A 25,461-nucleotide genomic window follows, 5' to 3' on the forward strand; every position below is an offset into this window, starting at 1 on the left:
AGACATGCCTTTGATCCCATCACCTAGGAGGCTGAGTCAGCCAGAGTCATGACTTTAAGGCTTGCCTGTACTACTATAAAAAAAATGAAGTACAAAAATGTCAGAACAAAGCCCATTATTTTATATAATTCATATGTGCTAATAAGTTATTGAGAGAAAAGGCCCCTCAGTGCAGAATAGCACAGGGGCCGTAGATCAGAATCCAGCAGCCGTCCGGCCTGTCATCCCTCACAGCACTGTTTTGGCTCTTTTGGCTCTCCCCTGGGTTCCCTCTGCCTACTTGCCACACAAAGGCCGTCTCTGTGACCTGCTCTGCACACCACCTTCCTTCCCCTCACACACCGGGGCAGCAGGAGGCCCTCCTCACAGCCCACGTGGCTATCCTCCGATTCCCTTCATGTTTATGTGGTCAGGGTTCTTACTGTTTCCTCCGTGCTTTATTGAGCACTAAATCTTGCATGTTTGGGCTGAGATGGTAACTGTAAACGGTAAAAATAACAACAAAAGTAAAAAAACGAACAAAACCATAAAACTGGGTTTGCACAGATGTCACATGGTTGTGTGGCTGTGGGCCACGAAGAGCGTAGGCTGTCCCCAGTGGCCACTCCTTGTCCTAACATCCCATCCAGCCTCTGCAAGGGCAGGCCTCTAGGAGCCAGGCAGGCAGATTTTCCTCCCTTGCATAACCACCAGCTGCAGACCTCTAGGGCCTGCATGTGGCTCTGCAGTAGAGCCTTTGCCCAGTACCCATAAGGCCCTGGCCCCGTCCCCAGAACTGCACAGAAGAAGAATTACTCTATATTTTTATTTATTCCCCTTTGGTCCACCTTTTTGAAAAGTAAAAACCCTGTTGTTAGGGTAAAAGCAGCATTTGTATACTTTTAAATGTTAGAAAATATAGCTGGAGCGTGGGAAGAGTGTGTGGAGAGAGAGAGGTGCTTAACGCATGCAAGGACGAAGCGGATAGACACGATTGCCAACAATTGACTGAATATTTGCAAATAGCTCCTGGGGAGGAGTTTTGAATGTTTTTAATATAAAGAAATGATACATAGCCACATGTAGGTTATACACACCTGTGACCCCAGCACTCTACAAGCAGAGCCAGGGGGGGTTACAAGTTCAAGGCCAGCCTGGACTACATGATGACTTCAAGGCCAGCCTAGTCTACATAGTAAAACTCTTTCAAAATAAAATAAAAAGGTCAAAAAAAATGTATGCCTGAGGTGATAGATTTACTAATTATCCTGCCAGGATCATTAAACCTATTGAAATCCTTCTCCATACTCGTAAATATGTACAGTTTGTGTGTCGGTGTAAAACAGGTCAGTGTGAGGGGCTGGAGAGAGAGCCGAGCAGTGAGGGGTACCAGCTGCTTGTCCTGGCTAGTTTTTTGTCAACTTGACACTGGTCAGAGTCATGTTAGAAGAGGGGGCCTCCACCAAGAAAATGCCCCCATCAAATCTGTGGCCTGTGGTCAAGCATGCAGTACTTTTTTTTAATTGGGGATTGGTGAGGGAAGACCCAGTTCACTGTGGGCGGTACCATCCCCGAGCTGGTGGCCCTGGGTTCTGTAAGCAAGCAGACCGAGCAGGCCATGGGGAGCAAGCCAGGAAGCAGCCCCCTCCACGGCCTCCGCATCGGCTCCTGCCTGCAGGTCCCTGCCCTGAATTCCCTGGATGCTGGACCATAAGCTATCCTTCTTCCCCCAGCTGCTTCTGGTCACCGTGTTCTGTCACAGCAATAGAAACGCTTAGACTGTGTTCTTGCAGAGAGGGGGCTTAGTTCCTGGCACCATATCAACCATCTTACCAGCGTCTATGACTCCAGTTCCAGGAGATCCAGTACGGTCTTCAGGCCTCCAAAGGCACGTGGCACACATGCTTAGGCATACACACACACACACACACACACACACACACACACACACACACACAAATAAATCTGTAAAAATGTTAATGAGGAAGCCTCCCTTTTTTTTTTTAGTTAAAAAAAGAAGTATAAACAGGAATTTCCCCAGTTGTCCTCCTATCTTCCCTGGATGAAGTCACATTTTCTTACCCATGATTGTTAGTCAGCTTTCTGCCACTATGACAAAATCCCCAAGATACTCGTGTAAAGGAGGAAAGGTTTATTTTGGCTCACATTTTCGGAGGCCTTGGTCCATGGCTTCTGACCTGCCTTCTTCCAGCTCTGCCCACCTGGTAAAGGTTCTACCCCAGGCTGGTTCTTCCCTGCAGGCTGGTGACTGGGGCTTCAAAATTTGGCCTCTGTGGGGACAGTTAAGGCCCAGATGACAGCCATGGCCTCTGAGAAGGGTGGCCGCTATGCTACAGAGCTTCTGGCTTCTGGACTCATGTGGGTGGCATTTTCTGTGCCCCTTCGTAGTCATGTCGCCTGTGGCCTGGAAGTCAGGCCTACTGGCATTGTAAGCGTGGGATGTGTGTCTCTTACAGCTGTAGCCTCTGTGCACCTGTGTTTAATCCAGAGTTTTACCTGCCTTCTCTTCTCTTATTGAGAGGCAGCTGCGTTTCTCCTTTACCACATCATTGAGCATTCATAAGTGTCTTGAGTGTCTGTGTGGAAATGAGCCCAGCCAGTTCTTCTGGTGGATGTTCTCAAAGCTGCATCCTTTGAGCACTGAGTTTTACAGTTTATTTCCTTGACTTGCTGGCCACCCTGCCTTTTCATTATGCTGCTTCTTAGAGATGGCTCCGTGGTTAAGAATCCACACTACTTGTGCAGAGGACCTGAGATCACAGCACTCACACGGTGGCTCCCAACCACCCGTAACTCTAGCCAGGTGGGCTCAACACCCTCCCTGGTCTCCATCGGCAATGCCCCTTATGTTCACAAACTCACACACAGACATCCTCATGTTGTATGGTTTGGTTTGGTTTGGTTTTGAGACAGGGAGTCTCTGTGTAGCCCTGGCTGTTCTGGAACTCACTTTGTAGAACAGGCTGGCCTCAGACATACAGAGATCTGCCTGCCTCTACCTCCCGAGTGCTGGGACTAGAAGCATGTGCCACCATAAGGCTACTCCTGAAAATTAAAAAGAAAATAAGTCTTAATTGTATCTTGTTATATCGGTTTATTGTCTGTTTTTGCTGTGGATGATGCCTGGAACTATTTCTCTCACTCCTGAGCTTTTGAGTGGTGACCACTCGTCCCCCCCCCCCCCCCCTGTGTTTGATGAGTAGTTTAGGTATAGAGTCTGGTAATGACAAGGGAGCCATTGAAGGACAGTGGGCCATGCAGCCTTTGATACTGTTTTGGCTAAGTCTCAGTTTGAAAAAATGGGAATGAAGATGCCTTTTCAGGCCCTGTTCCCTGGGAAACTGAACTCTGAGGTAAATGATCAGGAAGTGTACTGAGGGGGCCAGTGGTGAAGATGCAGGCCTGAGCTGGGCTGCAGACACATGCAGGCCTCAGCTGGGCCCACCAGCAACATCCCCAAATGAAGTAAAGGGTCACTGAGACTCCGGGAGAGGCCTGCTTGGCTACCAGTTCTCTGAGCTGTTGGGAAATGAGTGTTGTGGTGCCTGAGGAGGTGAGTTAGGGCAAAGTAACCAATATCTGTTGCCATTCATAGGCCCTACATAAGCAAAAGGCAATTTAAGAAAGGAGGCTATGTCTATTTTCTGAGGTGTGTCCAGCCTTGTGGGTGGGCTTTCTGTAAATTCCAGTGTTTGGATATGCAGTCATCCCTGATTTCCATGGGTTCAGTGAGCTATGATGAGTAAAAAAAAAATCCAGAACATTCTAAAACTCAGTACTTGGATCTACCAAGCACTGAGCACCATGCTAAAACTACCTAAAGGAAGTTTGTGGGGCTAGCCAGGTCTAGCCTCTGCTATCCCCTGACCCTCAGTCCTGCCTCAGCACTGGTTTTGTGCATGTCATCCATTGCACTCATAGTTCTTGTGCTCTGTGGTGAGTCCCGTGGTGGCTGCGTCTGAACTTACATCAGTCACTCTGTATCTGGTGTGACAGAAATACCGCTCAGAGCCACTGAGGGGAGAGAGAAGGGTTTGTTCTGGGTCACAATTTCATGCACAGATGCCTGGCCCTGTGCTCTTGGACAGAGCGTCATGGATGCAGGAGCATGTGACAGAGGAGGGCTGTTCCCTCCCTGGCCGGGCAGCGGGCAGGAAGCAGAGAGAACTGACAGAAAGTTCACCCCAGGTTTCATCCCCACAACCTGTTTCCTCCATTTACTCCCCACTTAAAATTGCAGAATCTCCCAAACAAGTATGGAATCTGGGGAGCACACAATCAGAAGATGGGCCCCCAAAGACACTGCAGATTTAAGCCACGGTGGGGTACACCTGTAGCACCCTATTTCCTTGTCAGTTCCTTGTGAACAATAAGTCTTCCAGAAACACTTCAAAGGACAGGAGGATGTCTGGGGGGATGTGTGCAGGTTGTGGATTTGGGCATCATGGGGGTCCCAGAAGCAGTCACCCGTGAGTACTGAGGGCAAACAATGCCATCATCTCCACAGATGAGAAAGCAAGACAAAGAGTGAGGTGTCTGAGCCATAGCTGGGGTGTGGTGGCTCCCTGGCCTGCCTCTGGCCAGTGTTCCTGGTGCCGCTCAAGCCCATGAACCTGGTGGTAGTCATTTCCGGTGGGTGCGGGTGGAGAGCTTACTCCTTTTATGTGAATCTCAGTTAGGGAGAAGACTGGGTCAAGGACCAGAAAGCAGGCTTCTCCCAGCTGATGTGTCCCCAGGGCTTAGCTGTGCCCCTCCAGATACCTCTGGAAGTGAGTCGTAGGAGACTCCTCAGGGTCCGCTGCTCATGCTTCATCGCTCCCTCTATCCTCGGCCTTCCCCAGTGTCATGCTCTCTGCAGACCAGCCGTGTCCACATTTCCCTGCACACAGGGAAGAGGGACCCACTATCCCCTTGGTCTCCTACCACTCAACCCTGTCTTGGTTGAGGGCCTGAGTCAGGTGGTGTACTGAAGGACCCAGGGGTACTGTCTTAGTTAGGGTTTCAGTGCTGTGAAGAGACACCACAACCATGGCAACTCTTATAAAGGGAAACATTTAATTGGGGCTGGCCTACAGTTTCAGAGGTTTATTCCATTATTGTCATGGCTGGGAGCTTGGCAGAGTGCAGGCAGACATGGTGCTGGAGAAGGACCTGAGAATTCTACATCTTGAGTAGAGGCAGCAGGCAGAAAGTTAGCCTCTGGGTCTGGGCTTGAGCTTCTGAGACCTCGAAGCCCACCCACAGTGATGCACTATGTCCAACAAAGCCACAACTACTCCAAAAGGCCACACCTAATAGTGCCTCTCCCTGTGGGCCTATGGGGGCCATTTTCATTCAAACCACCGCAGGTGCCTTCAGCCAATGGGACAGATTCCTGAGATTCCAGATCTACCCCTCAGTGTAAGGCCCAACACAGCTGCCATGTAGATTCTGTTCCCCTGCTGTGGATGAGGAAGCTGGGGTTCAAGCAGACAGGGTGTGTATGGCCCCCCAAGGCTGGGGCTCCCCAGCAGCTGCCAGCCATCATCACTTCAGGGTGCATGCCTGTGGCTGGTGCTGGGATGAGGGACAGCTGCTCTGTTCCCCCAAACTCAGGCTTTCTTCTAGGTAGCTCAGGACCTCCTGTTGCTGACTTGCTCCCAGGAGTGATGGTTGGTCTCCCTGGGGAGGTGCAGGCCCAGCTGGATCTCTGACTTGGCCCTTTCCTCTTCTCCTCTCTGCAGCCGAGTGTTCAAGACAGACATGGAGCTAGAAGTTTTGCGCTACACAAATCGGATCTCCAGCGAGGCCCACCGAGAGGTGAGTTGGGCAGCAGCACCCGTCGGGACGTACATTAATGACCTGGCTAATTGATGTCATCTGACAAGAAGTGAGTTCAGGGAGGAGGATTCCTTCTGCCTCACAGTCTGTCATGGAGTAATGGGTCACTCCACAGTGCGCATAACTCCATGGCGCCCCCCCCCCCCAAGAAACAGCTCACCAGCACCCATTTCCTCCAGCGAGGCCTCACCCCCAAAGTTCCCACAGCCTTTCCCAAGCAGCACCACCCACTGGGAGCCAACTGTTTAGCACAGCAGTCTGTGGGGGAACATATTACATCTACACCTTCCCAGACTGCATCGCTTTGGATAGAGAACTGTGAGGAAGATAAGTGTTGGGGACCAGGCTGTGGTCACTAGGAACCATGTCAAAGGCAGGAAGTTTCACAGGAAAATCCTCTCTTTCTTCGTGAGTATAGGGCAAGAACTCTCTGCTCCCTCTTTTCATCTTACAATTCCCCCCTTTATGAGGGTCATGATCCTAGTCCTTGGGGACCGGCCCAACCAAATAGCCCCACTTCCAAGAGAGCAAGGCTCTCCTTCCTGACATCCCAGACTCCCCAGCTCGTGTTAGAAACATCTTTCACCTGTAACTGTAATTCCAGCTCCCTTGGCCTCCTGTCTCAGTGTTCTATAGCGGTGAAGAGACACCATGACAACTTTTATAAAAGAAAGCTTTAGTTGGGGCTGGCTTACAGTTCAGAAGTTTAGTCCATTGTCATCATGGCACACAGGCAGACATGGTGCTGGAGAGGTTGAGATTTCGGCACCCAGATCCACAGGCAGGAAGAGGGACTCTGGGCTTAGCATGGGCTTCTGTAACAAGTGGTACCCGTCCTCCAACAAGACCCTACCTCCTAATCCTTTCAAATTGCTATTCGCTGGTGACCAAACATTCAAATCTATGATCATGTGGGAGCCATTCTTATTTAAACCATGCCATTATCATTCTTATTTTTTAAATTGAGGTTATGGTTTGTTTTTGTCTGTGTACGTTTGCATGTGTGTCAATTTAAGTAGTGTGCATTTGAGTGCAGTGCTCTTGGAGGCCAGAAGAGGGCATGATCCTTTGACAGACAGTTGTGAGCCCAGTGTGATCACTGAGATCCAAATTACAGTCCTCATGAATGAGCAGCAAGCACTCTTCAACCACTGAGCCATTTCTTCTTTTCTTTCTTTTTGTTTTAAAAGACAGGGCCTTGCTGTATATCCCAGGCTGGCCTTGAGCTGATTGTGTGGACTAGGCCATCTCAAAGTTACGATCTGAAACCTCCACCTCCCAAGTCCTGGTATTGCGCGTATGCTTTACCAAGTCCGCCCATCTCCTGTTTTCCAAAAACAGCTTCACATGCGAATGAGGAAACCAGGACCTTAAAGGCCTCTCTAGGTTCCTGGGATGGCCTGCCTGCTCAGGGACCGTCGCAGCCTAGTGTTAGGGATAACGCACGGCTGAAAGGCCATGTAACCTCTTGTGCCTAGCTAATGTCCGAAAGTTAGGAAAAGGTAAATAAATAAATAAAGCCCTTTCCTAATATTCAGGACTCACCAAACATCTTGGTCAAATCTTTCGTATTTAGCTTACCAGCCATCTGCACAGTGTTTGTGGGCTCCCAAACGAAAGTGCTCCACAGTGATCTAAATAAACTCTGCGGGTCTTGGGTTAAAAGGTCCAATTTGTCACTTTTCTGCACCACTGTGCACAGATCACCCCCTCCTTCTTTTTTTTTTTTTTCCATTTAAAGAGGAGCTTTTGAAAAAGTGTTATACATTATTTATAAGGCCGTGTTACTTATCTGCTTAATACAAATGTCTTTGCTTAATGCCCATCCTCTAGGTAATGAAGGCTGTAAAAGTGGGAATGAAAGAATATGAGATGGAAAGGTAAGCTGTGTCTCTCTGGGTAAAGATTACAGTGTGAAAAAACCTGGCGGTTTATGTTCCCCCAGCAAGTACCAGCTGAGGGGCTGGAGTGCATGCAGATCGAGTGGGGATTAAGTGCAGCTTTGGGATCCCAGGCAGAGCTTATGGCTCCTCTGGCAGCGGCCACCTCCCTGGCTCCTGGCAGAGTGTTTGATGGTAATGGGCCTTGATAACTTTCCAGGCCGCTTTAGTGTCCCATCATTCCACTCTTGGACTTTGTTTCTGCAATTTGTAGGGGAAACTTTACCAAATAGCTGCTATTGCGCCTCCAAAAGCCACTAGCAAAACAGCTTGCCCGTTTCTATGTGTAAATGCCACCATTCTGCCGGCTGTGCTCTGCGACGGGGCTGAGGGATGGTGGAGTGGCTCATACAGCGCCCTGGAGAGCCCTGTCCGCCTTCGGCTCCAATTAGGCTCGCAGGTCGCCATGCGCGAGTACTTCCTGGGGCTGCCCAGCTCCGCTCCGGGACCCAAGGGTGGGCTTACTCCTGCCCGAGCCCAAGGATCCCCCACCACGCATGTCCTGGGTCTCCCAGCAGTGACCACAGGGTGGCCCAGAGAGGAGCTTCTTGCCCTACCCATCCCGGGTTCCCTTTCCTACCAGGCCTCATGTGTGCTCAGAGGCTGTTACTGCCTTTTCCCATGCTGACAGCCCCAAGTCCCCCTGGTGGCCTGCCCTGTGCCAGGGGATGCCGATTCTTTACTGCTGTGTCTTTCCAGGGCTCCTTTCCTGGAAGCTGGGTCCACAGTGTGGTATGAGTGGGCTTGGACCTTTGAGGTGGGGCCTAATGAGAAGCCCAGTATCACTGGGAGTCCTGTACTCAGAGGGCTTAAGGTAGTTCTTGAAAGGATTGTTATAAAAAGAGCCAACCTGGCGACACCCAGACCTTTGGCTTCTTAAGAGACCAAACCAGTAAGCCTGATCTGGAATTTTTAGTTTCCAAAATTATGAGCTATACAAACCTCTTTTCTTTATAAAATAGCCTGCCTTGGTTATTTTATTATAGTAACAGAAAAGGACTATTATGCTGTCCCAACCCTCATGGCGTTGCCTGCTCCATCAGCGCAAAGAGCAGCACTGAGGCGCATAGGTAGGGTTAGCAGTGACCAGCATGACACATCTGTTCGCTGTGGGCTTGCATGTGGAGCCCTTTTCAGAGTTTAACCCTGAAAGGTGAGCTGAGTGTCTGTAGTCCTCTTCCTACCCCGCAGGGCACGGAATTGTTAAGGTGGCTTTCCTCAGCTGCTGTGACGTCCCAGGAGGGGCCACATAACAGCAGTCTTATCAGAGCTGCGGCTCTGTCTCACCAAGGGCGATGGGGAAGGACATGCGCCGTCTTTGCTTGCAGACTGTACAGCATTCCTCCTACCTCCTCGAGGATCTGAGATCAGAAGAGAGCTCCAGGGCTAGCGCAGGGAGGAAGGCGGAGCAATGAGTCCCTCAGACTGGCACTGCCCCAGAAACCTGTTCCCAGCTGAGTTGACTCAGTGACCCATAGCAGATGCCTCAAATAAAAATAACCAAGGAATCGGAGCAAGAATAGCGTATCTCGGTGCGGGGCCCCACAGTCTCTGCCTGCCAGCCAGCTGTGCCCTGTGCTCTAGGGGGTTGGCTCTGGAAGGGACCCCGAGACACTCTTTCCTCAGCCTCTGACCCTGACTCTGCTGCCGTCACAGGCAGAGCTACGTGGGCTGTGAATCTGTAGCAAGGAATGCTTTGGAATAATGGAAGGTTTTTGTTCTTCAGAAATCTAACGGAGTTCGGCTAGCATGATGAACCCCAAGGTCGTCATCCATTGTTGCTTAGTCTTGTGTTTATGTTTTGGTTTGCTGCTGTATGTGAACAGCGCAGACAGGCATCCTGTCACTTCTCGTGTAAATATTTCAGGAGATGCCTCAGTCGGCCAGCCTCTTCCCTTTTTATCACTGCCATTATCCCATCTCACCAAATAAACAATACAAGCAGCTTCCTCTACCTGAGCATCCGCAGCACGGTTTCAGGCCCCTGCCAATTGTGGTGCCTTTTTTTTTTTTTTTTTTTTTTAAACTTGTATCAGTAACTGAACATGCACAGGCCTTTTCTTGGTTTTCCTGCAGGCCACACAGCTACTATTGACGCTGTATTGGGACTTACAAGTAACCTCCAGTGGGTTTGACGGGTTGGGGGAGGAGGTGCGGGTACAAGGAGCTTGGGCATCAGGCAAGCTTAACTTCGGTCTCCTGCCAAAGACGGACTGTGATTTCTTAGATTCAGTTAGTTGCCTCAGTGGGGGAGGGGCACTGCGTGCCTGAGCCTGCCTACGGAGGTCATAGGGTGATCCCCAGGGTCAAACTCGGGTTGTCAGGCGTGGAGGCAAGTGCTTTCACCTGCTGAGCCATCCTGTCCGCCCGAGTGTGTGCGTGCGTGTGTGCCGGCCTGCCTGTCTTGTCTGTCTGCCTGTGAGCACCAGGTGCATGAAGGTGCCTGGGAGGACAGTGGATCCCTGGGACTGGAGTTCCAAGTGGTACCTCCCCCTGATGTGTGTGCTGGGAACTAACCCTGGGTCCTCTGGAAGCTCAGTGAGTGCTTTGACCCCCGAGCCCTCCCTCCAGTACCCTGACTGTGATTTCTTAGTATCATCATTTGCATTGGTCTGCTTTGGTGTAAAACTGTCTTTTTTTTTTTTTTTTTTTACCTTTTTGGACTTGGCTGTCTTAAGCCTAGATCCAAGCAGAGGCCGCACATTGGGCTGGGCTGTCAGGAATCCTTTTGGAGTCGAGCGTGGCGAGAGTTTGCAGGCTCCCTTTCCTTGCTGACAGGATCCCTGACTTACGGGCAGAGCAGCCTGAAGCTTAGCCAGCACGCTGGCTCGTGTCTGGCCGGCCAGGTGTACAGAAGGTGCCAAGTGGACAGGTTTGCCATGATGCCAGCCGGTTTTCTCACATGTGTACCATGTGCCTGTGCCCCATGTAGAAGGTCTAGATTCTAGAGCAGTGGTTCTCAACCTGTGGGTCACGACCCCCCCCCCCCCCCCGTGGATCATGTATCAGATATTCTGAATGTCAGATATTTATGTTATGATTCATAACAGCAGCAAAATAGCAATTATGAAATAGCAGTGAAATAATTTTGTTGCTGTTAGAGGTCACCACACATGAGGAACTAGGAAGGGTGAGAACCCCTGTTCTAAAGGGAAATAGTGACTGTCTGTGGACCTCAGCCACGGAGCACCTGGTCTTTGGGTCCCCTTGAGCTCAGCATAAAGGGGCTAGTGGGAGTGGGGCACGCCCCGGGAAAGAGTAGAAGTGGAGGTAACAGGGGTGAGACCCGAAGTCTGTCCCTGAACATAGTGAGAAGACAGCAGCTCTCGGATATCATCACATCTCAGAATGTCTCTGCCTAGCTTCAAGAGGGCGGGTTCCCCTGTCCCTCGAGCATCGTAGCCATGAACTGGACTGCTGTTAGTCCCAAGCTCTCTCTTCACAGGCAGGCCTGTCTGCCACTGCCTGGGTCACTCTCTGGCACCATGGCACAGTCTATGTCCAGCAGAACCTAGAAGCGTGTCAGGAATCATGTCCCATCTGCCTGTTAACAGCTGGTATCAGGAAACACGTCTGGGTTGTTTGGATGGATGGATGGATGGATGGATGGATGAGAGAAAAAAGGATCTGAGCTATTTTCTACGCATCCTGCATGCCACCAGACTTGAGTATTATTCTCTTAAGCTGGAAATCAGAGTCTTCTAAAGCAGTGTTGTTGGCTGCCCAGGGGATGTGGCCCTTCGAACACAGACTGGACTGTTATCCCAGCGGATCAGGGCAGCTCAAGTGCCACGTGGGCCGTGGACTCACAGGGACAAAAGGAAGTGAGCGTCTTTTGTGTGTGTGCCGATGGTGCCCTGCACTCATGGTGGGCATCTTTCAAACCTGCCGGCCACACAGTGTGGGCTGGGGGTGGGGCAGGAAGCCTCTGAGGCAGGACTGGAGCTGGGGTGGAGGACAAACAGCTTTACGCGCTCAGAGATGCCAGCTGGAGACCACATTCTAAGCCTTGTCTTCCCACCCCCCTGCCTTTTTTAATTATCAGAGATTTATTATACAATCTTGAGGGCATGTTAAAAAAGCGTAAGCTAGCTGATGTCGTTCATGAAGACGCCACCTCCTCCTCCTCCGTGCTACGCCTGCCAGCAAGGAAATGAAAATCATTTTCTGAAATCGAGGTGTAGTAAATTGTGTTAAACCAATAAGACGTTAATGTTTGGACAAATCAGGCTCGCCCAGCATCTGACTCCGGGCCCAATCAGGCGGTCCGTTTTACCAGCTCGTATTATTTAATGTTAGTGGTGTAACTGGCTTGTAGCTGGCTGGCACGGGGCTGGCAGCTGAATCAATTACCTGCAAACACTAATTTAGAGCATGCTCAATTGGCTGTGTAAGCAGGTCCCGGTTCACATTTACTACCAGGAGATTAATAACTTGATGCCGTTGACAGCCCGGGACCTTAATTGGGATTGCTGTCTCCCTCACTCCCAGCTGTGAAGGGGCTGTTTGGGGCCCTCTCATGACAACTGGGGGGGGGGGGGGATTTACTGTGAGTAACTTGAAAGACAGGTTCTGTGGGTATGACCATGTCCCATGGCCTTTCTCCTACCCCCTCCCCACACACATGCAGACACACACACACACACACACGCACGCATACACACGCACGCATGCCTCTCCTAGTGCAGGAGTCCCTCTTGGCGGACCTTCAGCCCTGCCTGGAACCCCCTCCACTAGGACTGGGGTTTTCTGGGTTCCTGTCCCAGGCAACAGCTCGCAGGGGTAGCCTCTTGTTTTCTTTTGGGCCTGTGTTAATGAAGAACTTGCCCAGCTGTGCCTCTTCAAAATTAAAGGTCTTATTGCTTTTTCCTGCCCTTTGGCCAAACGGAGTGAGTCATGTGTCTGTTGTCTTCAGGGTGCCCGCTGGGTCCAGATCTGGGGAGCAGGGGTGGGGACATAGCCCGAGGGCCTTCATCTCTTCATCACATGCATGCCACACCCTGCACACACTACACAGCGATGCCTACCGCCCATATGCCTGCACCCCCACACTCACTGTCCAGCACACAGACACAGCTTCTGTGTGCCAGCACCTTCCACACCGTGCACACGCCACACACACCAGCGCGCCTGAGTCACACGTCACATAGATACACATACACCTCTCGTGACTCCGTCAGCTCACCTCCAACTTGGATAGTTCACCCAGATCTGCGGTGCTGGGGCAGTCGGGAAGCTTCCCACGCACCAAGGGCTGAGGTTGCAAAGCCCCAGCCATACTCACTGCACGCAGGCCCGGTTTTTCTGTCTTTAAAGAGTTAGAAACTGGAAACCCTGTGGCCAGAGCTGCAGGGGAAAGGCAGCCTGCAGCACATGGGCTTTGTGGACCCCTCACTGTGGGCAGGCAAGCACTGGCTGCCCTGGCCGTCAGCTGGAGCTGTTTCCAGATCTCCTCCTCTTCCTGTTCCTTTTCTTCTTCCTCCTTCTCTTCTTCCTCCTCTCCTTCCTCCCCACCTTCCTCCTTCTCTTCCTTCTCCTTTTCTTCCTCCCCTATTTTCTTTCCCCCTTCCCCTCCTCCTCATTCTTACTTCATCACCTTCCTCTTACTTTTTTCTTGTGGAAATGAAACACAGGACCTTTGCACATAGGCAGAACACCACCACCTGACCTGAAATTCAAGAGCCTCCTTTGCTTGCCTTCCAAACGCTGGTTTTAGACACTCGTCACTGTGCCCAGATACTCGATTCCTTGTTCACCCATCGCTCTAGGCACATTGCCATCTCTGAAAAATGACCGCTGTGCCCCACTGTCCTCCTCTTGTTCTGGGGCTTGCCCACATGCTGTCTTCACTGGGCATGAGGTCAGACCTGGCCTTGTAGGTCCATAGCCAGGGTTGGAACTCCTCATGGGTCATTCAACAAGATAGTTTCTGTTGATGGTGGATGTCCCTCAAGTGTGTTTCCTTCCTGGAAGAGTCTGGAGATGCCCTGCTTCCAGCTAAGTTACATTCTTATCTAATCTGGCTTCAGCCTGGCCATGGCTGGACATCAGTGAGGCTGTCCTTGGTTTACTGTCCACTCCCTTGTAAAGGATACTTGGGTTTTGTGGAGATGGAGGTTTTGGGGACAAAACTGGGGTGCAGACTGTCTCAGACCTGGGCACCAGGGAAGAGGTGATTGAAGAAGATGGTCCTTCTCTGTGAGCCTGGTGATCGTCCATAGGAGGTGCCGGTACTTCCGTGTCAGACACAGCTGCATTCAGCCAAAGCTGAAGGGTGAGAGCTGTGGTACAGCTCATTCAAAAGGGATAGACCACTGCGAACCCGCGCCTGCCTATGGGAAACCCTTCTTGGCCTTGACGGCCTGGTGTGGGTTTCTTGGTGTGGCATTTCCTTGGTAGCCCACCAGGACAGAGGTCAGCAACACCCCATCCCACCTTTACCCTGAATGTGCTCATGAGTGAGCATGTGCTTCCTGTAAATTTATAGTCAAGTGATGGACTCATCTGGGCTTTAGAGACAACACCAACTGAAGCAGGCATCCATTCCTGTGCCAGAGGTGTCAGAACCCAGTGAGGCCCATTGGGCATCTTTGTGGATCTGAACTGGTTCACCACCAAGGGGGTTCTGTTTATTTCAGATAATGTTTATCATGAGTTTAAGTGTCTTCCTGGCTTGCTTGGAGATTGTATCAGGAGAGGATGTGGAATGTTATCAGCTGCCTTTGAAGTATCTCTCTTGGCCAAATTGGGGTACAACTCCAACTTGTCTCTTCAGATGTCTTCAACATTTTTATTGTATCTCTACTTATGAGCGTCTGTATGTGAGTGTATGCCGTGGGGGGCGGGGGAGGAGTCCTTGGAGGCCAGAGGAGGGCAGGAAATCCCCTGGAGCTGCAGTTAGACATGGCTGTGAACCACCTGGTGTGGGGAGTGAGAGCCAAACTCAGGTCTTCTGCAAGAGCAGGAAGTGCTTTCGGGAAGTTTTATATTAGAGAGTTGGGGGCACAGTAGAGAGTTCTGGGCACACGGCATTGTGTTGCTGACACGGCTGTGGACGGGCTCAGCCCCTCGGAGCAACACTGATACCGTTAGCTAATCTGCTCTAGGTTCCTTAGCTTTCACCCAGTGTCCTTTTCTTGGTTCAGGAGACCCTATGAAATCCAGCCGTACTGTCTCCTGGAGTCCTCCGCTGTGGCAGTCCCTTGGACTGCCCTGGTTTGTGATGACCTTGAGAGTTCTAAAGAGTCATGTTTAGGCCATTGGAAAGGCACCTCCCTACTTTAGTTCCTCGGGCTTAGCTGTTATGTCATACTTGTAGGAAGAAGATGAGATGTAGCCACCAGAAAATAGCAAGGCCGTGTGCTGTCACGTGGTGCGTCCCCCTTGGTGTCGCTCTAGGCCACCTGCCTAGGTGCCGTTTCTCCGGTTTCTCCCTGTGAGGCGACACCCACCCCTTCCCCCACCTCCTCACTTGTGAGGCCTAGGTGCACACTGCTCTCTTCTCTCCCGGTTATTTACTCAATTTGTTATACGTGTCTCTAGTTAGACGCCTGGCTGTTTCATTTTAGATTTGGGGATGCAGCCTGAGCACAGGCTGTTCATCTCAATACCCAAGTCGTTCAGCGTTGAGTGTTGAAGGCTTTCACTTGGCTCTCGTGTCTCTTTGATAAACACCTGTCGTTTTGCTCTCTGAGCACTCCCTTGGCTTTCTTTCTGATTGCAAGGTGCTCCAGGCTCATCTTGTACATTCTTTGTTCAAGCCCTCAGGGGAGACATTTCTCTGAGGAGTGCCGGTTGCTGTCACTGGAGAATCATGTCAGAAACCCGGGTCTGGGGGGCTGGAGAGATGGCACAGCAGGGAAGAGCACCCGCTACTCTGGCAGAGAAGCCGTGGGTTCCCAGCACCCACGTGGTGGCTCACAGCCATCTGTAATTCCAGTTCCAGGTGATCAAATACCCTCTTCTGGTCTTCGTGGGCACCTGCACGCATACACATAAAGTAATGACTTTAAAGTAACAACCAAGACTTAGCAATGAGCACACCTCAGGTAATTGATGGCCACAGAGCCAGTTCAGCATCTCAGAACACACTCTGCCTTGCCGGGGTGCATTGCTGTTTTAAACAAGCTTGAGATTGTGTCTATCTGTCCGTGGGGGCAGGGGATTGTCCTGGAGTTTCTATGGTTAGAGTCCCCAGAGAGGGCTGTCCTGGGCTTGGGTTCCGGCTCTGCTACTTAAGCAGCTGTATGACATTGGGCAGGTTGGTAACATCGTACCTCGATTTCCTCATCTGAGATCTTTGGTAATAACCCTTCATTGCCTGGCTGAGAGGATTCAGTGAGTGTAGAGGCTGGTATCGTGACTTACTAACCGCCATAAAGAGGTTGGCTCATTAGCATTCTCTGCTCACATTTTATATAGTATCAGAACAGAAGATTTGGGCTCCAGATGCCTTTCCCCCCCCATATCCCTTAGCTATGTAGTCACCTTAGATCACAGGTTGGGGCAAGCCCGTCTCTACCCCCAATTTTCTTTTTTTGGGGAACAGTGTAGGAAGCACAATGCCTGGCTGTCTCTGGCGTGGTGACAGTCCTGTGCTGCTGTCAGACCCCATCTTGCGGGTGGGGTTCCCGCACAGCTGACTCACTCCAGTTCTCACCGGAACACCAGTGCAGTGTAGGCTCTTGGAAAGGTTTTGCTTTCTCCGAGGATTTCACATCACCGTTTTCTGCTCCCCAGTTTTTAAAGTCTCTCCTATAGCCATGGTTACATTTCCCTTCACTTTCCTGCCCTGAGTCCACGTTCTTCCTCTATTGATCAGGTTGTAACAATCAGATCTGCTTTATTGGTCTTTTCGTCCAGTCCTAAATTTCTTTTCTGATTCTGTTGTTTGTTTGACTCATGGGTTTTCAGTTTCACCATTTACTCCTTTCTCTTCTCTTCCCAATGCTTCTTTTCTGAACATCCAAGTTTTAGCCTCCGTAGATGAATCTCAGCGCGCTCTCTCTCTTCTCTGATAATAAATGGATTTGGGCTAATGTGTTATTGAGTACAGCCTTGGTCATATTTCAGTAAGTTTTGATGGATTTGTTTTTTGACCCGAGAAATGAACTAATTCATTCCAGATTGATATATTTGGATTCTTCTTGGTTAACTTTTTGTTATTAGTTACTGGGTTTGTCACCATTTATAATAAGAAAATGTGGCCTTTGTTAAAAAAAAAAAAAAAAAAATTAAATTTACTTCCAGTTTTTCTTTGTGCCTTATTTTATAGTATTTTTGTCAGTATTTTATAGAGCATAGAAGCTTGTTTAGTTTTTAATTTAGAGAGACTATTTCAGTGCACACTCCCTGGGTTCTAGTCTCGTGTGTTCTCCTTCCTCTTCTCAACTTGCATTTGCTCTCAGACTGAGACATGGGCTCTATGAAGTCCCCTCACGGGTGAAATCCCTTTAAACTAAAGGAATCCCTTTTAAACTATTTGATCAGAGACTTGAATTTTATTTGTATCTGGTTTTGTTGGCGGTGATACATGTTTTCTTTGTGTTATATTTCTTGCTGTCTTTGTTCTCCTGTTTGTTTTTTGAGACAGGATCTTTCTTTGTAGCCCAGTTGGCCCACTGCCTCTGCCTCCTGAGCGCTGGGGTAAAGGCGGGTGCCACCACATCTGGCATTATTGTTTTTCAGATTGATTGATTGATTTTTATGGGTGTGCAGCTTTGGTCTCCTTGTAAGGGCACCGCATGCACGCAGCTCCTGTGGGGTCTCCCGGAGCTGGGGTTTTAACCAATTGTGAGCCGCGCTGTGGGTGCTGGAAACTGAACCCAGGTCCTCTGCAAGAGCAGCCAACTCCCTTCACTGCTGAGCCATCTCTTCAGCCCATGTTTGCTTGCTTGTTTCTTACTTGCTTTTTACTTTGTGGTGCTAGAGATAGATCCCAAGAGCCTGTTCACACAGAGCAACTGCTGTACTGCTGAGCCACACCCCTACCAGACCTATATTTTATTTTATTTTGAGATAGTCTTCTCACCGGCCTGAAACTCACTGTACCTGTTAGCTGGCCAGCAAGCTCCTGGACCCACCTGGCTTCTCCTCCCCAGCTCCAGGCTTGTGGGCACAGAAGTACCACGCCTAGGTGTTTTTGTTTGTTTACTACATATGGGAAATGGGACTTGAACCCAGGTCCTCAGGATTGCCTGGCAAGCACTCTGCTGGCTAAGCTATGTCCCCAGCTCCTTTTCCTTTATTTTGATGTTTCCTGTTGCTTTTAAGTTGGAGTTTACTGCAAATAGCTGGAAGGGCCTGCCTGTGCTAGCAGAGCCCTTCCCTGTGGTGGGCTGGGTGTAGCTCAGTGGTGGCACCTTGGCCTAGCATGTGCAAGGCCCTGGGTTTGGAATGCCAGCACTGCAAGAAAACAAAAATAAAAACAGACTTTTTTATGTGACACATTTCGTGGGGGAAACCGCCTGCCTGTTCTGTTCCCTGCAGTTCCCGGATGCTTTCTGGTTTCTGTTTTAACTTTATAGCTTTGATTTTTTTTTTTTTCCTGCTGCTTTGAACAGCTGAAGTGTCCTCTGTGTTCTTTCCTGTGCGTCCCATTTTCACTGCGGAGTCACCTGTAAATTAAGAAACAGATGACTTGCATTTCTCTGTTGTCTATCTGTGTTAATATTAAGTTCATATCTCTGTCTCAATTAAAGAGCTGGGACTTGAGTGTATACTTGCCTTTTAATCCCTTTTCCTTTTACCTCTTAGTTACGTGGTCTTGTGGTGGGTTCTTATATGACATATTTCCTTTAATTACTTTCCTTATGTGCATTGTTTTATAGTGATTTAAACTTGTGTTGCTAAAATCCTTCCCTGGCTTGGCGGTAGCGTGGAGGGATGAGGGGAGGGAGAGACACCCTCCTCCTCCCTCTCATTCCTTGACACCTGTGGCAGGTGGGAGAGCCGGCCCCCAGGTCATGAGAGTGGGAGGACTGGCTATGCCCCTCATTGGCTGCAATACATAGGAGAGCAGGCTGCATCTTACTTGGGCAGTGGGGTAGAGCTGGCCCTGGTTGCAGGGTTTGCTAGTGCCCCGAGGGCGTGAGAGCCGCTCAGATATCCCTCAGGCCCAGATTCAGGGCTTTGAATTGACTTACCCGACCTTAGGCCAATCTACCTTTTTGATGAACCACTGGGGTGCATGAAGAGGCTGATCCTACAGATCCAAAACCATAGGACGACTACGGGATATCCGAGAGGGGTCCCAGTGAGGTGTCAATATTGATAGAGTAGCAGAAGCTAGAGGCCTCGAACTAGACCAGCCAGTCATTGCAATGAACGTTTGCAAGCAAAGAAGTGTGGTCCTACTACAGCTTCCGTAATTTTTTTTTCCCAGCTGTCAGGGGGAGGAGAGAAGGTTGCACAGGAAAAGGGGAGATGAGTAGAATTGGAGTGTGTGACGCAAATTCACAAAGAGCCAATACAAAGTTTTTAAAAATTTCTTTCCTGGGGGAGACATAAACATAGTCTACCCCTACCTCAACAATAAACCGAGGCCCTGGTCCATCCAGGCTCACTCTAGGAAACCAAGGTGTTTATTAGGCTTGCAGAGCGATGGGTGGGGCATGCAGGCAGGAGTGTGGGTGACACTGGAAGGTCTGTGCCTAGCGCAGTGGCATCCCTGTGGCCATAGGCACGGAAAACCCTTCTTTGGTTCTTCCCAGCCTGTGTACTTCTGACCCCTCCCCAAGGCCAAATGTGATTCCGGCAGAATTAGATACGCTGGTTGGCAGGAGTGGTTGGACAGTCTGGCGCAAGTCTCGTGATGCGCCGACGTCCCCTCCCTGAGCCCCACTGTGATGTCTTTTGCAAGTGGGCACCGCTGAACTCTGGTGTGGGAGATGGTCCTGTACAAGCACCTGAGGCTCTCTTAGGAAAGGCGAATGTCTGCCTTGTGCTTTTGAAGTCTTGGCTCAGTGTTTTGAGTGTCTCATACGTGTAAATCTTCTGTGATCAATGATGGCATAAGTGGTTTCCCCAAAATAACTGACTTGTCTTTGACAAGTTACATGCTCTTTTTTAGAGCACTTTTAGTCTTCTTGCCTAGACAGATGCCCCTAGGATTCTTAAGAGAGAGATGGTTTCCCGTGGCTCTGTCATGGTGCTAATCAGACAGATGATGTTCCTGGAGAGTCTGAGGTGAATCTGTCCCCCTGTCAGTCACTGGAAGACCAGTCAGGGAGGCTCTCTGAGCCTAGGCCTGAGCAGGGCCCTGGTAAAACTCCCAGTTTTTCAGCTGGCGGGTAGCACCTTAGGTAGCAAGATTCAGAGCACTAGGTTCTGACTTGGGCCCATCAACACTGGTCAGAGCAGCAACCACGTGTAACATAGGAGCAAATGAGTGAGGAGGGACAGCAGACCTGCTGCTGACCATCTTCTGGAACAGGCTCATGCAGCCAAGCCTGTTGCCCACAGGCTGCTCTGCCTCAGTGTCCTGGGCTGGCAGTCCTACTCTGGCGACGGTGTCACCTGGCACATTGTTACTGTCATTAAACCCACAGCAGCAAGCTTTCAACCCCTCAGGCCAGGTGATCTCAGACCTGTGACGGAATGGTTTATCATGCCTCTCTGAACAAGTCCCGCCATCTCTCCGAGGCTTCTTTCTGTGTTAAAGGAATATGGTGTGGGCAGAAGCCATGCTCTTCGGCCAAGGGCTGTCTCTGTCAGCCCCCTCAATGCCTGTCTTTGTCTCTGATGCTTCTTTAAAATCCCTGCTCTCACAGACTTACTCCAGGACAGCCGTCTAAATCAGGGTGGCCACGAACTCCCAGAGATCTTCCTCCCTCCGCCCCCTAGGGTTTCACTAAGTTGTCCTGAATGACCCTGAACTACTCCCTAGGTCAGGCAGGCCTAGAATGAATGTGCGTTCCTTCTGCCTCTGCCTCCTCAGTAGCAGGAGTGACAGCCTTTACCACCAAGCTATCCCCATCATAGCAAAGGCCAGAGCTCATATTCCAGCGGCCTCTGGGTTCTTCTCAGTAGGACAGCCTCAGTTTGGTCCATAGAGTGTTTTAGGGGGGGGGTTGTTTTGTTTTTATAATAATTTTTAATTTTTTTTTTGAAATTGTAATTATATTACATCATTTCAGCCAGGCATGGTGGTGAAACACCTTTAAGCCTAGACTTGGGAGTGGTGATAGTAGCCTTCAGATGCAGGACACGGCTTCCCCACAACCCTCCCCGAGCCCCCACCCATGCCCCTAACCCTCCCACGCCCCTTCCTAACCTTCCTTCCCCTCCCAGCACCTTCCCCTCTATTCCCCCTCTACTCCAGGCTGACTTTTCCCATCACCCTCAGAATGGTGAGTCTCTCCTAGGTAAAAAAGATTTCTCATACCAATGTCTCTATCAAGAGAGGCGGGGAGGGGGAAGTCTAGAGGGTCACATATTTTTTAAAAGAAAATGGCTGTGCTATGGGCAAAAAATAAAAAGGCTTTGCGTTTTATGCTTAAATACTGGGTGTGCTCTGCTCCTGCCAGGGTCCTCCAGGCCCCGGAGTCAGCTCTGCTTTCACCCAGGAGCCCCCACCTTTCCTAACACATTCCCAAAGGGGTCCCCTGGTGGATCGGAATGGTGTGTAGATCCCAGGCCCATCTCAGAAGGACTTGCTCCTCCTCCTTGGACTATCAGGAGCCACTGTGGTGCCGTGGGGGGTCTGGGAGGACTGCTCCAGAGAAAAGGTGATGTCAGTTTGGCTCCCGGAGCAAGCAGACGGCTCCAATTAGCTGCCAGCTTCCTTGCGGGTTTTTAGAGAATTCTCATCCAGACCTTGTACATGCCAGTGCAAAACGACGCTCCCTGTGGGAGCAATTATTCTGGGCCGGGAGGTTTTCCCTCCCAGCTCTGAATTCCGTGGACGTCATGATGGGTTTAACCCTGGAACTTTGAAAGGCGTTTTCGTATCTCCACTAGACACGTCTACTCCTGAAACCCTTTTTTTTTTTTTTTTTTTTTTTTTTGTGGCACATGGGGGAGGGGTGGGAATCCTCCTGTAGAGACCTCCGTTCTTGGGGCAATGAAGCCTCCCAGGCTGGGCTAGCCACTGCCCTGCCCACAGGTAAGGCTGTGTGTGGCTTCCCTCAGTCAAGGAATATAGATGGTGAATGTGTGAGCCCTCGGCTTCTTAAGCATCTGTCCAAGAGCGTGCCGGGGAATGGCACCCAGACTCCCATAGCTACCCTAGAACAAGGAGATGAAGCGCACCTGGGGCAGTCTGCCAGCATGCCAGGCCACCTCCCCCTGCTTGCCACGGTGCCTACAGCTGCCACACAGTGAGTGACTCCCCCCACACTGGAAAGTTTGAAGAGGCTGGGACACCCCAGGGAGCCAGCTGCTGATGGTGGTGAATGATGCCCGGTGTTGTTTCCAGGCCCTGGGACGGGGCCGTCAGGATCTCGCCCTGCCTGCAGGAATGGTGTTGTGTTTGCCAGGAATCGGGGGTTTTAGCCACTTCAGGAGCCTAGCAGAGGTTTTGGGTACAGGGAAGGACCTGTAACCGTTGCTTGCTGGTTACAGACCTATCCAGCTGCCTTCACATGAGTTGTACAAGCTCTTTCTGTACAGGAAGAGTCCATAGCCTTACCTCTCCATCCCTGCCTGATCCTGCATTTCTCTAGGGCTGCACAATGTGAAACACACACACATACACACACCACACATACACACAGACATACATTCACCACATACACTCACACTCACACTCACACAGGCCTCTTGGCACTCATTCTACAGACACGGTATCTCTAGCAGCAGTGACGGTATAACAGCAGTCTTTAATAGCACTCTAGGTCCTTCCAATTTGTGAGTGGCTAGCCTGACCTTTTGTGTCTGGGCCTGGGTTAGTGCTGTTCCCATGTCACTCAACCTTCGACAGCAGCACTGTGACCTGCTCAGAGTCTTCTCTGGGAAACCCTATCTAGGATTAGGAGTTTTGTGGCGCTCCCAGTATGGAGTTCCAGGGCTTCTTGATAGAAGGCTCTTCATGTCTTTCCCACCCCTTGCCATGCTAGTGCCTGGGAAGCTGAACCTGGCCAAGTTTCCTTTGTGCTGTTTTATTTTCTACCTGTTCGTCCAAGCAAGAGGAGCAGGCTCAGTTCCTTCCTAGACAGCTGGTGGCATGGGGAGAAAGATTCGCCTGAAAGCTGTATGAGCCCCTGTGGGTAGAGAAGGCCTGACCACCACTGTGAAGGGAGAAAACAGTTCTCTGCCTGCAGAGCCTCGCCCTGGGACGAGCAGCCACAGCTGAGCATGCCCTGTGAGAGCTTTCTAGGCTGGGGGGGGGGGGGGGGTTGCCAGCAGCAAGGCTGGGGGTAGGGTTCCCTTGGGATACAGTATGCAAACAGGGTGCCTCCTCCCTCCCTCTAACCAGTCAGCTGGCATATGCCCTGAGATTGTCAGTGGCACAACGCAAGGGGCAGCAGGGGCCTGGCCTGGCTTGGACATGCATCAGCCTCGCCATTCAACCCAGGAAAACACTGCAGAGAGCATGTGGCTCCAGGGCACGCCAGAAGAGCAGCAGCACGCCGGCCAGTGCTGGCCCCTTATGCCGGCTTATGCAGAAGCAGCTTTCACAGTCTGTATATTTCTAGCCACAGCCAGAGTCTTTGAATCATTTATCTCAGCAGCTCTCCTTAAAGCCGGAGAAAGGTGGAAATTCATCTGGGTCCTGAGAAAAGAGCCTAGAAGAAAAAAGTGTCTGGTGGTGGCCGTGATGGGTGGCGTGCCTGGAGATAGTGCTGGTGGCTGGGAGATCAAACAGCTGAGAAATGGTTTTGTAGGAAGAACCTGGGGAATTCTAAGTAGATAATGAGGAGTGACTCTTTTTTGATTTACGGCGAGGCTTGGCAATCAATCTAGAATGCTTTGAAGAGGAAAGAAACGAATCCAACAGGCTTGGAATCTGGTTAGGACGAGTAGCCCTTGCAGGGTGGGGTGGTCAGAACCCCGGCTGGGGACAAACAGGTCCTCTCCTCTGTCCTGAAGATCCAGGTCTCTCCTGCACAGTGTCAGGGACTGGCCTGGAGGAGAGCTCCTATCTTTTTACTGACTCCTCCTAAGGTATTAACCCTAACCCAGGTAGAATTCTAGTTTAAAATTCAACTCAGGATAATTCGGGTGCCCTGATGTACCTGGGGACCCTTCTGTCACCCCTCTGACTTAGAGTTACAGTTATTGGTCAGCTCAGGCAGACTGGGAGGTTTAACAACAGAGATTTATTTCTCATGATTCTGGAAGCTGATAGTCCAGGATCAAGGTGTCAAACCATGTCCATGTCTTCTGGAGCTGGAGTTACAGGCAGTTAAGAGCTACCCCATATGGCTGCTACAAACCCAACTCAGGTCCTTTGCAAGAACACTACATTCTTAACCGCTGAGTCATCTCTTCAGCCCTGGGTATCATCTTCTTTCTTCAAGGCTGGCTTCTGGGGCTGGGCACACAGGTGATATCCAGAAGGGTGACATAGGGAGAGTGTCTTAGTCACCCTTCTGTTGCTGTGAAGAGACCCCATGGCCAAGGCAGCTCTTATAAAAGAAAGCATTTAATTGGGGTGCTTACAGTTTCAGAGACTTAGACCATTTTCATTATGGCAGGGGTCTTGGCACCGGAGCAGTTGCCGAGAGCTATATCTTGATCCGGAGGGGGTGGGAGCAAAAGAGAGAGAGAGAAAGTGGAGAGTGAGAGAAAAAGACCCTATGCCTGGTTGGAACCTCAAAGCCCACCCCCAGTGACACACTTCCCCCAACCAGGCCCATAGCTCTTAATCCTTCTCAGTGCCACTCCCTGATAGCTGAGCATTCAAATATATGAGCCTCTGGGGGCCATTCTCTTTCAGAGCATCACAAAAGGGAAACGCGATAGTAAAAAACATCTTTGTCCAGGAAAACAAGGTGCTGGCTTTGTACCTGCCCTGTCGTGGGAAGGTGTGCCACAAAAGGAGTGAGCGAGGCCTTGAGGGGAGGAGAAGGGTGGGCAGCCGAGCCAGTTCTCAGTGCTGCTCACAGCAAAGTGAGCCGAGCTGCTCCCATCAGCTGGGGATGTGGCTCTGGGCGGCCAGTGGATGGAAGGAAGGTGCTGAGGAGGCTGGCGAGTGTGTCTGTACAAGATGAGGAAGAACAGTAGGGAGTCCCAGCTGCCAGGGGTGGCCTTGGCTGCTGAGCATGGGAAGCGACCCAGGCAGTCCTGGGCACCTTGCCTTGTGTGTTGACATTATTCCCTGCCTCCTGTAAAACTCAGAGACTCTGCCTTCCAGCCATATTTTTATGAGCTTCATTAATGTGGACAGGGAGGAGTCCCCCCAGGACTCTGGTGCTACAGTAAGGCACACATGCGCGCGCACACACACACACACACACACACACACACACACACACACACACATGCACACACAAACACGTGCGCAGGGTTGGGGTGGGGGTCGACAGTGAACATCTATGAGAATACCCATGAAACATAGTCTGTGTCTGTCTGCCCAGCTCTCAGCTCAGAGCAGGCTGCTTCAGCCTGTCCTTACGGAGCATCTGCTGGGTATTGTGAAGTCCATGGATGCAGTAATGAGGAAAGGGTCCTGCTCCACCCAGCACAGGTGCGCTGGTTGCTTCTTCCATCCGTGTGACGTGGCAGAAGCCACTTAAAGGAGGAGAGGTTTGGCACACAG

General features: G+C 50.7%; 1 protein-coding gene across 1 annotated transcript in view; it reads left to right on the forward strand.

Moving 5' to 3' along the window:
- Pepd (peptidase D) overlaps positions 1 to 25,461 on the forward strand; it is a 132,259-nt gene that overhangs the window by 53,442 nt on the left and 53,356 nt on the right. The window contains exons 8-9 of the mRNA XM_055594982.1: positions 5,724 to 5,799; positions 7,654 to 7,700. Coding sequence (XP_055450957.1) covers positions 5,724 to 5,799; positions 7,654 to 7,700 — 123 coding nt within the window. The remainder of the gene's footprint in view (positions 1 to 5,723; positions 5,800 to 7,653; positions 7,701 to 25,461) is intronic.

This window comes from Psammomys obesus, unplaced genomic scaffold (assembly GCF_907164565.1).
Source record: "Psammomys obesus unplaced genomic scaffold, mPsaObe1.curated_primary_1811, whole genome shotgun sequence".
NCBI lineage: Eukaryota > Metazoa > Chordata > Mammalia > Rodentia > Muridae > Psammomys > Psammomys obesus.